The 14,911-nt window shown below is 30.4% G+C and overlaps 1 protein-coding gene across 1 annotated transcript; it reads right to left on the bottom strand.

Annotated features, from left to right (window-relative positions):
- Positions 1 to 557: 557 nt before the first annotated feature.
- LOC127718769 (uncharacterized) lies at positions 558 to 4,995 on the bottom strand. The gene is made up of 5 exons (XM_052224820.1): positions 4,842 to 4,995; positions 4,196 to 4,371; positions 2,614 to 2,854; positions 1,347 to 1,700; positions 558 to 871 (listed from the first exon to the last, which is right to left on the bottom strand). The coding sequence occupies exons 1-5, from the start codon at positions 4,993 to 4,995 to the stop codon at positions 558 to 560; spliced, it is 1,239 nt and encodes a 412-aa protein (XP_052080780.1).
- Between the last annotated feature and the right edge of the window lie 9,916 nt (positions 4,996 to 14,911).

Here is a 14,911-nt window from a genome sequence, read left to right as displayed (position 1 = left end):
AATTTTCAAATTCCAAATACTTCTGTCATAAGAAAGACTCTCACCCAATTTGTTCCTTTTATTGTTTAATTTTGAAATTTTGAATTCACAATTCTATAAGAACGATAATATAAAAAAGTAAACCCCCTATCCTTTTTCTTATTCTTTGGAAGTTTGTGTAAGAATCTTCGCCTGTTTACATTGTTAGCTACATACTTGTTCTGACACTACCTAAAACTTTTTAAAATATAGATGAAAAATTACATAAAAAAATAAATCACAATGTTATAAAAACTAGAAAAAAATATATTGAAATTATTTGTATCACACACTCACACACATTTATATAAGAGAGAATCACAGTTATAATTATATCACAAATTATCACAGAACTATGAGCTTTTCATCAAGAAGAGCAAAAATATCATATAAAAAGGATAAATACCATATTTTCTCAAAGTAAAAAAGTATGATTTAAAATAGATTTGTTAGAATAACATTTCAAATTTCAATTTTTTTACTATTTATTGAATAAATCTTGATGTGAGAGAGATAAATATTAACTGATCTACAGTTGCTTATGAATGATCAATGAAGAATTTTCTAATTTTCTTACTAATTAAATCTAACATTTCTTCAATATTTATTATCCTATCAGGGTGTTTTCTAATGTTACAAAAGGACTTCAAAGTTCTACCTTTGTGATATTTAAAAGGATCTACAGTTTTCAAACACTTAACAAGAATCTCAAGATCTTTTACAGAAGACTTTTTGGTGTGATTGACAGACAGTTTTGGTAATCCAAGACATCCATCAACTGTTCGTCCAACTCCAACACAGGTGTCGGCAGCACCACATGCTCTCATAACAGCCTTTTCTGTTTTATTGGCTCCTTCAAAAAAAAAAAAGAAAAAAGATGAATAATTATATGTAGATATTGATAATGTTTATTAATGCAATAAAAAGAATATAATGTAGACAGCACAGTTATATGCACAAAATGTATATAGACCAATAGTTATTTTTCCATCATAAATGTTAACTGTCCTGTAAAATACTGATACAACTGCTTTTTTTGTACAAGATAAGGATCTACCACTTTATATTGAAAACTGGTTTTTGGTCTTACTTAAAGCCTTTGATGCTAGGAATTGCTAATATACTATTCACTGTTGCAAAACAATTATATTATTATTTAATCTTTTGAAATGTCAAAAGCAATTTGATTGGTTGAGCTAAGTTGAGCATCTTTGTTTATTCAAATACCTTGGAGGAAAATAATAACAAATAACAGAAATCTATTGAAAAATATAATTGTTTACTGTAAATTTCACTGTATACAGTAATTGATTGCTGTATGATCATACCTAGACTCCTTATTAAATCTTTCTTGTTTCTGATACAATGCTCTTGGACCAGGTCTGCCTCTTTGTTCTTCCCTGGTCCACCTTTGGTATTGATAAAAGCACCTTCTAATGCTCTCATTGACATATCTGGTGATAGAAGATGCTTTGTTAGCAAAAGGAAGTTGACAAGTTCCCCAAAGTATTTGCTGAATATTGAGTGACTGAGTAGGAAACCAATGCCTTCCTTGCAGTTGATTTCAAGCCGCTCAAAATCTCCCTCTTTTGCAGTATCGTTCATATTCATGATAAGGAGTCCCCATTCAATAATATTGATGAAATAGTTCATGACCTGGTCTTCTGCATCATGTTCTTCACCTTCAAATGAACAACAAAGCTTCAGCTTTCTTAGTAAAGATCATCATTTAAATGTCATGTCATAATAGTGCAGTATTGCTGTTTTGTCTCAATTTGCTGCTTATATTTTTGTTCAAATTAGTTCAATATCTTGTCATATCAATTTATTTTAGGGATGTCAACTCGGTGAAGATATAGTAATCGTGTACTCGTTGGATCATACCGAGCAATACTCGAGTACTCGCTCGGAAAAACATCTACAAAATGTAAACGTAAGATTATGAGCATTTTACCTATTGTGGGTTGTTCGTTGTCTTGTTGGCCTAAAACCTTCAACATTATTACATAGGACCAGATAATAGTCACAGGAATTTTATTCCATAATTAAAAGCATTTGTACCTCTGTTGTTTGAAGGAATTTTAAATGACAAAATTATACGCAAACATTCGAAATGTATTTTAATTTTGATTAATACTGTAAATTCAGAAATTATTGCGTGCATTTATTATTGCGATTTTGTCATTTTAGACTTTAATGCAATTTTAATTTTTACGATTTTGAAAAAAATCCTGTTTTGTTCTTATTAAATATTTCAAAATGCGAGTTTAAATTATTACGTTTACAACTCTGTCGCATTTGTCGCAATAATAAAAACCTCGCAATAATTTCTGAATTTACAGTATATGATTTCCGATTAGTCGAATATCATTTTTGGTATTCGATGCTCGGTTCTACCGAGCGATTCTCGAGTACTTGAGTACTCGTTGACATCCCTAAATTATTTGTTTTCATTAATTAAGCACATTGTCAAATGAGTGTTTAAAGTATTTGTGTACATATCTATATATGAAACTACAAAGAGATGAAAACCCGATCTTTAAAAACACATTTGTTTACTAGTTACTTAACCATGAACACATGACTGATGCCTACCATGTACTTTGCTATACAGCTGGCTGAGTATTGAATCTCTGTCTTCATTATCTTGTACTTGAATTTGTTCAGCTGCAACATGCAGGAGAGCCTTCACCATCAAGAGGAACAAATCTTCATGGGCTTTGTAATTACTCTTCACATTACCTGTGACATCTTGCCTCCTTAGAATTGTCTTGGCATGGAAGAGAGTGCCTGGTGTGCATATCGATTCTGCTCTGAACAATGCCTTGTATGCTTTCTGTGTAAAGAGATTTTGTCACAATGATCTGTTTTAAATATTTTAGGATTTTTATCATTTATGATTAGGATATATAGTCCGTTTTGTGAATTTGAAAATAGGCAATATAGGAGTTAGGAATAGGTAAAATATCCACCAAAATATGTGATAGCATTTAATTTCATTAATATGTATTATTTCACATATTAGGGAACAAAATTTCATGACAATTTACCAATAAATAAAAAAGTTGTACCTAATGGTGAGCTTTACAAAAGTTTTATGTAGGTCTTTACTTACAAAATGGAATTGCTTTAACCTTTTTGACCTATATATTTTCAGGAACACCAAACAGACAATCCCATATTGCCTACTTTTGGGCAGTTTAATAATGCTAGATAAAACTTAAAATTGAAGCAGCTCATGTTTCAGCATAAGCTGAACAAGAGTCACTATATATAAGGTTATCTTATATAACAAAAACAAAAAATTCAAAGCAATATTAACAATTCTTATATGGTTGCATATTAGGATATAAGTTCATTGTTTTTTCAATCAAAGTTTTTAGTAGCAGATTTTTTAAGAGATAACTGTATTGTAGTGTAACTGTGGAAAATTGAACAGTATAAACAATGTAGCTCAATCAATCAAATTCATTTCTATGTTCTAAATTGAATTATTGATATTAACACCAGAAAAATGAAAAATTTAAAGTTAGTCCTGTATTTTTATACTTTTTTTCACATGAACAATAACGAAATAAAAATATACAGTAACATAGTGTGGATTTATAGAGTTTATTTGTAATTGTGCTTCATATTTTTAACCCAGTTGTTATCTTGAATTTGTATTACAATGTTCATGTGTACTGTATAATGTATGCATATTTCATGTATATATTTTAATGCCTAATTATATGTGTTAAACTGCAGTAAAATTTGTAAAGGTGCTTATCCAATTCTTGCAATTTTAAATATTATATACACAAATATATATGTAATTGGTTGCTGTACATTGGAGAAAACTACCCTTATCTTTAAAAAGTTTGGGCTACTTTTTTATCAAACTCTGAACACCATATCTTTCAAAGATTATTAGATACTGTTCAAAGGGGAATAATCCTTACATACTTATTGATTGTCTCCCATATTTACTTTCTCTTCCATGTGCATGCAATAACTATTCAGTGTTCTATTTTATTTTATTATTATTTCATTGTCATAACAAAAATCATTGTAATCATTGTATGAAATTTCAAATTAAATAGAATATTTCTATTTCTATACTATTTCAATAGCTTTATTAAAACCCTTTTTTTAGTACAAATGTGTGTATTTTTCTATGTCTAACTAAATGTCTTACAGATAACAAATCCTGCTTGACATGCCAATGTTCAATAACTATTGGATTCAGGTGTTCAAATCTCCCCTCAGGTGTTAATGCTAAAAATCTTATGTTTTTTACATTCTGTAGCCTTTCCCTTGTTAGCTGGTCACCACCCAGGACAGCTCCATGTTTTTGCAACATATCAGTATTTCCTACAACATTGATTGTGTGTTTATGTTTACTGATGTACTGCATTAATTTCTGAAATTGGCACCATATAATATATATACACCAATAAAAAAATTATTACCACCTTAATTTGAATTTTTTTATGATGCCAAATGCTAATCTAAATGATTTGCAAAATATTTTGCATATTGGTTGAGTAAAAAAAATTCTTTAATAAAGAAGTTCGAAAAAAAAATGATAATGTCTTGCAAAATGGTTAAATCAATTGTAAGACAGAAACACAAAGTTCAATAAAAAATTTGAACTCTTGTGGAGAGTTCTTCTAACATTTTTATAACACAGACAACACCAAACACTTGGTGTCCAGCTCTATCGAGGAAGTAACAGTACAAGTAAATCATCCATTGTAAAACTGATTTTTTGAAATTCAAAGCATAAACAATTAGATTTTGGAACATTCTTAAACAATTGTAAAGTTCAATTTTTAATATACCATGAGCAAGAGTGAAAATTTCTGTCAGCTGTCTCTCGTATGCATCCATGATGTCCAGGCAATCTTCATTTTTACTCTCGTTCTTGAAAATAATTGGAAGACTGAACACCTCTTGCTTCTTTGACATATATTCACTGTATCTGACAATAAGCATATTATAAATATTATGCAGACAAATGGAATAAATATACAAATTCTCATGCAATTTGTCTATGAGTCATTTCAATTTGGGACAGTAAAATATCAGGATTTATGTTTTGAAAGCTGAAAATACAATACAGCTATCCCCATAAATGCTAAATGTTGGCTTTCATATATAAATTGGCATAGCTATGGCTTATTTTTATGACGTTAAAGTAAAATGCAATAAACTTGCAGTTTTCAAGAGGTAAGGTAAATGACTGACGAATACAGTGATTACCAATTTTCGGGGATTTCGTGGGTACAAGGAAACGACGAATTTGAATGTTCAACGAAATGCAAATTGTTTAAAGGAATGCATGTGAACTTTGTCAAAACCACGAATTTAAATATCCACGAATATGCAAGTTTTCCTCTATCCACGAAAATTGGTACCCATGAGAATAAATGAATCCACAGTATTTGAAACTACACTTATTAATTTAGCTTCAGGAACTTATAAATCAAATAAAAAGTAATAAACATGTAATATATTATAATATATTATAACATATAATTAACATAACATTAATACTACAATGTAATCCATCTTAGAATCAAGCAAAAATACTATAAAAAAAGCAAGGTAAAATTAGTAAGTCCCCAAACAGGTAGTCAAAGTGATGTACATAAATAAAGGATAGATTAACATGGCTTTTAGTAAAGATTTTTTTATTACATAAGAATATCTGTGGTTTTCAAGACAATATAAAATATTTATGATGAACTCTTTGTGCAGTAACCATTTAAATGTAATTGAAACAAACAGGTATTTACTGGGCATTTATCAGTGATGATCTTGAAATCTTATTTGACTGATTATTTGGTTCATTAATTAAGTGTAAATGACCAGACCAAATTATCACTTATATTGTGTCATAGATCTTATTTATATGTTCAGTGTACAGTATGTTCACTTGTTTTTGTTGATATCTCTTTTGATTGAGTTATGCCATTTCTATTGATATTTTATAGTGTGTCATTCTATGTTGTAGTGTTACGTGCTATTGTTTCAGAGTAAGGTGAAGGTTGGCACCTATTAAAATGTTTAAACCTGTTGCACTTGTTTGCATCTCTCTTAAGTCAGGAGCCTGATTTCAGTGGTTGCTGTTTTTTCATGTGGTTCATAAGTGTCTGTTGATTTTCCTGTTTGAGTGGTTTTTCACAAGTCATTTTTGGGGCCCTTTACAGCTTGCTGTTCGGTGTGATCCAAGGCTCCATGTTGAAGGCTGTACTTTGACCTATAATGGTTAACTTTTGCAAATTTTGACTTGGATGGAGAGTTATCTCATTAGACCTCATACCACATCTTCTTATATTTACTTATAGGAAAATTTCAAAGTTTATATGATTATAAATCATTTAGAGATAAATGCATTAACAGAATAATTATACTTACACACTGTCAGTTCTTTTGCACTGTATACCATCCCCATTGTCTTGGATTTCATGTAAAGATGCTGGCGGGGCCCTAATGATAAAAATACTTTATTTCATAATGTTACTGAATACAATACAATACAATATTTACAATACAATACAATACAATACAATACAATATTTACAATACAATACAATATTTTTTATTTTCCAAATTAAAGGGCCCATCAAGAGCATAACATTAATAACAACATGACATAAACATTACAGAGTGATTAAAGAAACATAAAATAATAGTTCAAATGCACGAGGAAAGGGTCAGTGGTCAAGGGGAGATAATTTTGCTATCTACATGTATTAGAGTATTTAACTAATTTTCTGATTTTCTAAGTTGCAGGCCTTTATCAAGGTATGCACATAAAATAGATAAAAAAAACTGCTATCTTCATTACTCATGATCCATATAAAAAGATCATTTCTGTTTAAATTAACTAAACTGGGGTATTTTTTAATATAATCAGTCATATCTCTTCGGAGGTCATTGTAAAGAGGGCATTCCAGAAGAATGTGCATTTCATTTTTAATAGAATTTGAATTACAATATAAACATATCCCCTCATGTCGAGGTAATATTTCACATTTACCACATACATTGATAAATCGTTCATGTCTGCCAGTTTCTATTCTTAAACAGTGATTGCTGAGTCTGTATTTTGTTAACAAATGTTTTTGGGGGACTGCTTTAAATCTAAATAATTTTCATAGTAAAATGACCTCTTGAATGAAAAATAAGTGTCCAATTTGCCTTGATTCTGTAAATAAAAATCTTGCATTTTCTCCCAATCATTTTGAAAACTTAATTTGAGCTGTTTTTTCAGTAAATTCTAAAATTTATTTTTGCCTAAATTTTTACATATATTTAGGTCAATACCCAATTTTTCGCAGTAGAAAATGATATCAGAAAGCCATGAGTTATTGGAGCTAGTTTGAGCTTTACTCTCAATCATTTTTAACTTGATCAGCATAAGCACTTTTCAATAAATCAGATGTGGAATTCTCTAGTCTATGCCAATACATAAACATATGTGTGTTAGCAAATTTATATAAAGAGGATATCTACCCAATCCTGACAGGACTCTATTTTTTATATAGTACCTGAATAAGAATGCATTGCTCTCCATGTATTCAATAGATCAATTAAATTATCTACTAGAGATAAATGCATGTAACAGAATAATTTATACTTACACACTGTCAGTTCTTTTGCACTGTATACCATCCCCATTGTCTTGGATTTCATGTACAAATGCTGGAGATCTATATTTAGACATAAAGTTAAAAAAAAAAGAACATACGTACTACATACATATATATTTTATACGGGTAAAGAACTGTGATTAAAGAAGGGCATTGCTCTTCATGTATTCAATAGATCAATTAAATTATCTACTCTCTAAATAAATTACAGTCAATTTCAATCTGTTAATAGAATTTAAAACTGAATGCTGACAATTAAAATATCTTCATGTGGAAAGACCACAGGCACAGACTTAAATTTGAAATTGAAAATACAGGCAAAATTATTGCACATATTTTATTTATTTTTAATTTGTTATGTTGTGTCACATGTTATAAATATAAAGTGTTAGGGAACATAAGAAAATGCCTGTACCAAGTCAGGAATATGACACTTGTTATCCATTGGTTTGATGTGTTTGAGCTTTTGATTTTGCCATTTGATTAGGGACTTAATTTCCTTTTTGAATTTTCCTTGGAGTTTAGTATTTTTGTGATTTTACTATTTTTATTTTTTATATAGTACCTGAATAAGAATGCATTAGCTAAAACTCTGGGACTGATATGAAAGGGCATATAAAAATACACCCTGTCATATCTGCATTTTCATTGTTTTTAATTAACAGGTTGGTGAGAATCTGTCAAATTTTAAGGGGGATTAACTAATACACAACCATACTCCTTTTAAGGTAAGGTTGTGGAAGTTAATCAGGTTGGGGAAACTGGCAAAATAGGGAACTGTTCCCCAAATGAGTAACAATTGCTCATTTGAGTAATTATTTGGTAACTAGCTAAAAAAACTAAATATTCTTTTTTCTTAATATGACACAAATTCATTTAAGGAATGACTGTAATATTTTTTCTGTCTATGAAGAAATAACATCAAAAATGTGGTGCACCCTTAATAACCCGCAGCGGGTTATTTTAAAGTGTGCACCACATTTTTTATGTAATTATTTCGAATAGACAGAAAAAATATTACAGTCATTTCTTATAATTTAATTCTAAATTTCATTTTAAACTGGAGTGAACCATGAAAAAACGTTGATGACGTCACATGACAAAATTATGTCTATGAGCTGATTAACAAAACAACGTCAGCCAATCAGAAGACGCGTTACATCCAAAATTAAATTATAAAAAATGCAGCAAATTTTCCAAAAGATGAATAGTCAATAGACCTATCGTGATATACTGAGAAGATACAAGCCTATGAACACTTTTAAAAATTGACAATTTTCAAGGCTAATAGCTTTAAAATTTCTCATATTATATAGAAATATAGTTCTTTAGAAGCAGTTAAATTTGTTCCATTTTCTTTAAATTTGTGTCATTTTAAGTAAAAAGACTCATTTAAAGAAAATTTAGTTTTTAGCACTATCAAATAATTACTCAAATGAGGGATTGTTACTCATTTGAGGAATAGTTCCTGATTTGGTGGTTGCCCCCAACCTGATTATCATAACTTACACAACATTACCTTAAAAATAAAAGGGGAGGGGTTTGATATTTCCAAAGTTCAGTTAATCCCAAGACATTTTTTTTTGTTATCTGTCCCAAAACATGATATAGTTTCATTTGACTATTTATGTATATCATTTTGTTTTGTGTCTTTTGTCTTGTCTCTTTTTTTATGGTTTTCACTTTTGTACCTTTGTTACTGTTACTGTTAGTATAAGACTTTTAAGAGCTCACTTTTAAACATTACTTCTACTTTGTAGTGACCGCCTTCAACACGTTGAAGTTTATTTACAATGTCTAACGAGTCTGCCATGAAAAAAATGTTTTGATTTAATATGTTTAATTACGTTGCGGTCATCATAACCTTTATGATAAACATGTTGAGTCGGACTTGATTGCAGAAGAATGAACAGTATGATTTAAACCTTTCCTACATGCAGAGAGTATTACGTTTCTCTACGCACAACATGTACCATATGTGAAAATTGTTATTGTCATTTTATGTAAAAATCCGAGCATTGAAGACAACTTTAACTATTTGAAAAAAACTATATTACAATATTGTTTCCATTGTGTGCTGTTTTACAAGCTATTGAACAGAGTAAAAATTAACTAATGAGATTGGTTTATCAGGCACAGTTCATGAGAATCAAAATATGTTTTAAAACCTCTGCATTTTCTAAAGAACAACTCAAAACAGCTCAGGAAAATGAGCTTTACCTATCAGTCATAATTGACAATGCAGATGATCAAACTGTAGTCAACACATTACCTGTTTGTATTAAGAAGTCAAGAATTATGATGAAATAGTGGGGAACTTCTGACGTTCCTCAATGTGAGGAATAGAGAATATTACATCAAATAAATGTGCCAACCAAATACAGAAGTAAAGGGCATGAAGTACCAATGTCTGTTGATTTATGAGTAAATAAAATCTTTTCTTTCGACCAAAACAATAACAGCACGTTGCAGAATATTGGACGTTCTGTCATATTTGCCAAATGGTAGAAATATCAAATATAAATTTCCCAAAAGCACCTTTATGATAATGATTTGTCTCATATGTCATATGCACACATGATCAAGATTTAGAGTAACTAGAATACGAGTCATTGTTTCATTTTTGACACACCTTCATGTATTTTACTCAAAATAAACTTTGCAATACTTTCATTGAGATTAGTTGTGTGTCAAACTTATGCAGACAGAATTAAGAAAATTAACCCTTTTACATAATCAAATGCTTATGCCAGCCCTAGGTTGACAATTGAAAAGAAAAAATAGGGAAGTCAATATGTGTTAATACATTTGACCATGTAAACGGTTTTTGGCAATTCCCTAAATATGATACAGTTTCTCTCAATGCCACAATATTGTAGTTTATCAATATAAAGTAATGACAATAAAAATAATAAGTCTTCGCTGTCACATTTCAAAAACTTGTCAGTAAAAAAATTATCAAAGAGTTAATAGTTGTATAGGCTACACTAAAGCTATCATATTTTACAATGATGCTTTTTAACAGCATTTACGGCAGGATCTACTTACCCTTTTAGAGCACCTGAGTTCTACCCCGGTTTTTGATGGGGTTCGTGTTGCTTAGTCTTAAGTTTTCTATGTTTTGATTTGTGTACTGTTGTTTGTCTTTTTGTTTTTGTTTTTTTTGCCATGACATTGTCAGTTTATTTTCGAGTTACGAATTGAATGTCCTACGGTATCTTTCGCCTCTCTTTTACAACAATTATGTACATTTTTAATAGATTGACAGAAGTAAATTTAACAGTACATACAGGTATAGTTAAGAATTGATTTGGTTGAAGCAACTGCAGATTTCTAGGTCATTTTATTCGCGAAGGTCAAATTAAACCCATCAAAGTCTCAAATGTGTCACATTTTAGTTATCCTATTAGAAATTAAAAAAATTAAGAGTATATAATATACTAAAAATTGTGAAACAGAATTCATGTTTCTGCACTCAGCAATTTCTAAAGAATACCAAATTTTACTTTTTTTGTTGTAAAATTTTGCATCCAAGGATGTCTTTACCCAAATTGACTGAATGTGTATCCGAGAGACAATGCACAGCTTTATTTCTTATAAACTTTGATTTGCTTTATGTTCTTCCTGTAATTTTTTTTGAATTATAACTCAACGTTTGTCAATAATCGAAAATACAGTATTGACACTATCTTGTGGTATAATAGTTTGGTGGTCTGCTTCGCAAAAAACCAAATACATTAATATAAACTTAAATTAAACACACAGAGCTGTAATACTACAAATTGAAGTCAAAATTCAAAAGACTATTTAGAAAGTGGTCAAGATGGAAAATAAATTCGGGGAAAAATGGCACTTCCTCATTTTGCGATTTTAAGGTCTAACAAAATCGCAATGTTTTATTTTCGTGTTTTTCTATTCCGGTCCTCAGTTGATACCAAATTTACCCGTTGTTTGTTTGGAACTTTTTTGGGGCGATTAATCATAATCGTGACATGAGTGAAAATAAACTTCTCACGATTTTTTTTAACTCACTTTACAGTATTTTGATATGAAAATGTAACAGGAAAACAATAATTGTGTTTAAGTTTAATTTTACAAGAATTTAATTCAGAAAAACGACATATTCCAGACAAGAGGTATATCAGTGCTATTACACTTTCAATAATCACGACTGTATAATTAATTATCATAGTATTTTGTAATTGTTTTCATTACATTTCAAACTTATTTTACGAAAGAGTAACTATGTTGGATACCGCGTTATATAAAATTATATTTTATCCTATTCGTACATTTTTGTTTCATCCTATTGTCTTATATATTTTTAGATATCGTGATTATCAAGCATACTATGCATTGCCGCCACGTATCAGTGCAGCAACGACACGTGTGCATGTCCTTCAATGACAATTCATAAATTAAATAATCGTTACCTATTCACATAACCGCATAACTATCACACCGTTTTGTACTTGTACCAGAGCGTTTTACTACTATTACATTTTATTTCATATTTTCAACCATATAAATATATTGTTAAGACAAATCGACGACGAACATGACGAAAAGAATAATGGAGTTTTATTTTTTATACCAACTTCATCAGCTTGAATTTCAGCTCACCTAAGTGGGCTCTCCTAATATTCTTGCTGATAAAGTCGGTATTACAAAAATGTCATTATTTTATATGTACTATAATGTTGATTATCAAATGCATTTTTTCCCCAATTCAAATAGTTTAGATATATTGTTTGTAGCTGAGGCTTTCTGGCTTGGTCTAACAGACATTGATGACGATGGTGTTTGGAGTAGTCAGACAGAAGCCACTGTTACTAATTGGTACTACACTCAACCGACAATGTTTTATCAATTGAAAGAACAGAATTGTGTTGCCCTGTATAGGAGATTTGGATATAAATGGAATGACTTTTATTGTGAAGATTAATATCAATATGTCTGTGAAAAAAAACGGAACGTTAAACAAAAAATAACTGTTCCCTCTTTCTTACATAACTGATCTTTTATGACAACCTTGGACAGTTCTTTTTTTTGAGGATCATCACTCCCATTTTAATTTGTTTTATATGTGTGTTGCCATAAAAAGTGAAGAATTTTTTTTATTCGCCACAATTTAATCACAAAAAGTGAATCCCAAATGTAAAGACAAAGTATGCCATTATTCTTTCAAACCGAAGTACTATTGCGACTAATGATGTGGTTTAGTAAAAAAAGATATGTTTGCGAAGTGTAAGTCCTGCATTCGTATGCAACTAATAGATTGTATTAAGGGGACTAGAGTCTACCGAGAGTTGCTGCATACTTTTGTATTTTCACTTTCGAATTTTTTGTGGACGAATGATTTATTGAAATAGGGATTTGCTGCCTTTTGTTGTTCTTTCTACAATATGTTTGTGCTAACTATATATTACAGCACTGCAGTAAATTACTGTACTTTGACATGCTTGTGATTTTCTGTATTTTTTTTTGTCATGAAAGAAAGCTAAATAATTTTTTTTGTTCTTTAGTTGTGAATCAATGGTGCCAGTGTAAGCTTTTGTCATAATCTGGCGTCTGCCCATCGTTCGTCATCGTCCTCGATGTCCATCTTAAAAATTTTACAAAATCTTTTCATATGAAACCACCTGGTCAATTAAAACCAACGTCGATAATAATCATTTGTGTATTTTTTAATAGAAAAGAAAGAATATGGGGTATCCATCCATGACGCAAAATTAGTACATGCACAGCACAAAACACAAAAAGCAAAGGAACAGCGCTTTTTTAGCTGTTCTTCATCTCAAAGTCACAGTGAGGCCTTCAACACAGAGCAAAAACTATCATGTCAATGCAAGTTTAAGACGACATCTAGCACGCCACAACTGTGAATTGTAAAACAAAGTCATGGAGTTGTTAGTATAAAATTGATCATTGCATTTCCACGAATTCATCATCATAACAACAATTACGAACAGCCTTTTCACAGTTTTAAGCCGTATTTATAAAACATGAACTGGGTTTTAGTGTTATACTTGTATGTGGTTTGCTCTTATTGACCTATTTGTGGTCATTGCACTTCTAAAGCTTCACTAAAAGCAGTTTTCTTTTCTTTCCTTTTCGTTTCCTTCTTATTGATATTAAGTTTGTTCTGGCCTATAATTATGCAATGTGTATATACAGATCATACATAAGTCTCGGTGTGTTTGACACTCTTTTGATTTAATTATGTGGAAAAAATGAAATATTACATGATTTTTTTCTGTTTGTTTGTTTACCTTTTCATAATATACAGAAATGGGATTTAGAAAATTTCATGAGAGTAGAATCTTAAGCAATTCTAAGGATAGTTTGCTAATATTCTATACATTGTATTTGTTTGTAATAATTTTAATAACATAATACTTTACTCATGTAAGTACACTACTTGTTTTTATTAAACAATGCGTCATTTACTTACACTAGTATCATAAAATACACAGTAAGTTTTCTGCATCGTTTTCTGACTTTATACATGATGTTAAAGACAGAGTTGATCGTTTTTATGTATTTTTGAATATAATTTCATATCCTTAATACTTGTCAATATCACAGTTTACAATGAAGACCAATTTTTGAAACCCGTGTCGAATATTTGAGTGCCGATAAATCGATACAAAAAAGTTGACAAAAATCCGGCTTTATTCAATTTTGCTTATACATCCTATAGTTGAAACAATATTTTACACGAGCACCTAACGTTATTCTATATATGCTAATATCATATTTCAAACTTCGGAATGTCTATAAAATTGAGAATGGAAATGGGGAATGTGTCAAAGAGACAACAACCCGACCATAGAACAGACAACAGCAGAAGGTCACCAACAGGTCTCCAATGCAGCAAGAAATTCCCGCACCCGGAGGCGTCCTTCAGCTGGCCCCTAAACAAATATATATACTAGTTCAGTGATAATGAACGCCATACTAAACTCCAAATTGTACACAAGAAACTAAAATTAAAAATAATACAAGACTGACAAAGGCTAGAGGCTCCTGACGGGACAGGCGCAAAAATGCGGCGGGGTTAAACATGTTTATGAGATCTCAACCCTCCCCCTATACCTCTAGCCAATGTAGAAAAGTAAACGCATAACAATACGCACATTAAAATTCAGTTCAAGAGAAGTCCGAGATGTCAGAAGATGTAACCAAAGAAAATAAACAAAATGACAATAATACATAAATAACAACAGACTACTAGCAGTTAACTGACATGC

Source organism: Mytilus californianus, unplaced genomic scaffold (genome assembly GCF_021869535.1).
Source record: "Mytilus californianus isolate M0D057914Y unplaced genomic scaffold, xbMytCali1.0.p SCAF_10, whole genome shotgun sequence".
Lineage (NCBI taxonomy): Eukaryota > Metazoa > Mollusca > Bivalvia > Mytilida > Mytilidae > Mytilus > Mytilus californianus.
This window is presented reverse-complemented; position numbering and strand designations above follow the sequence as displayed.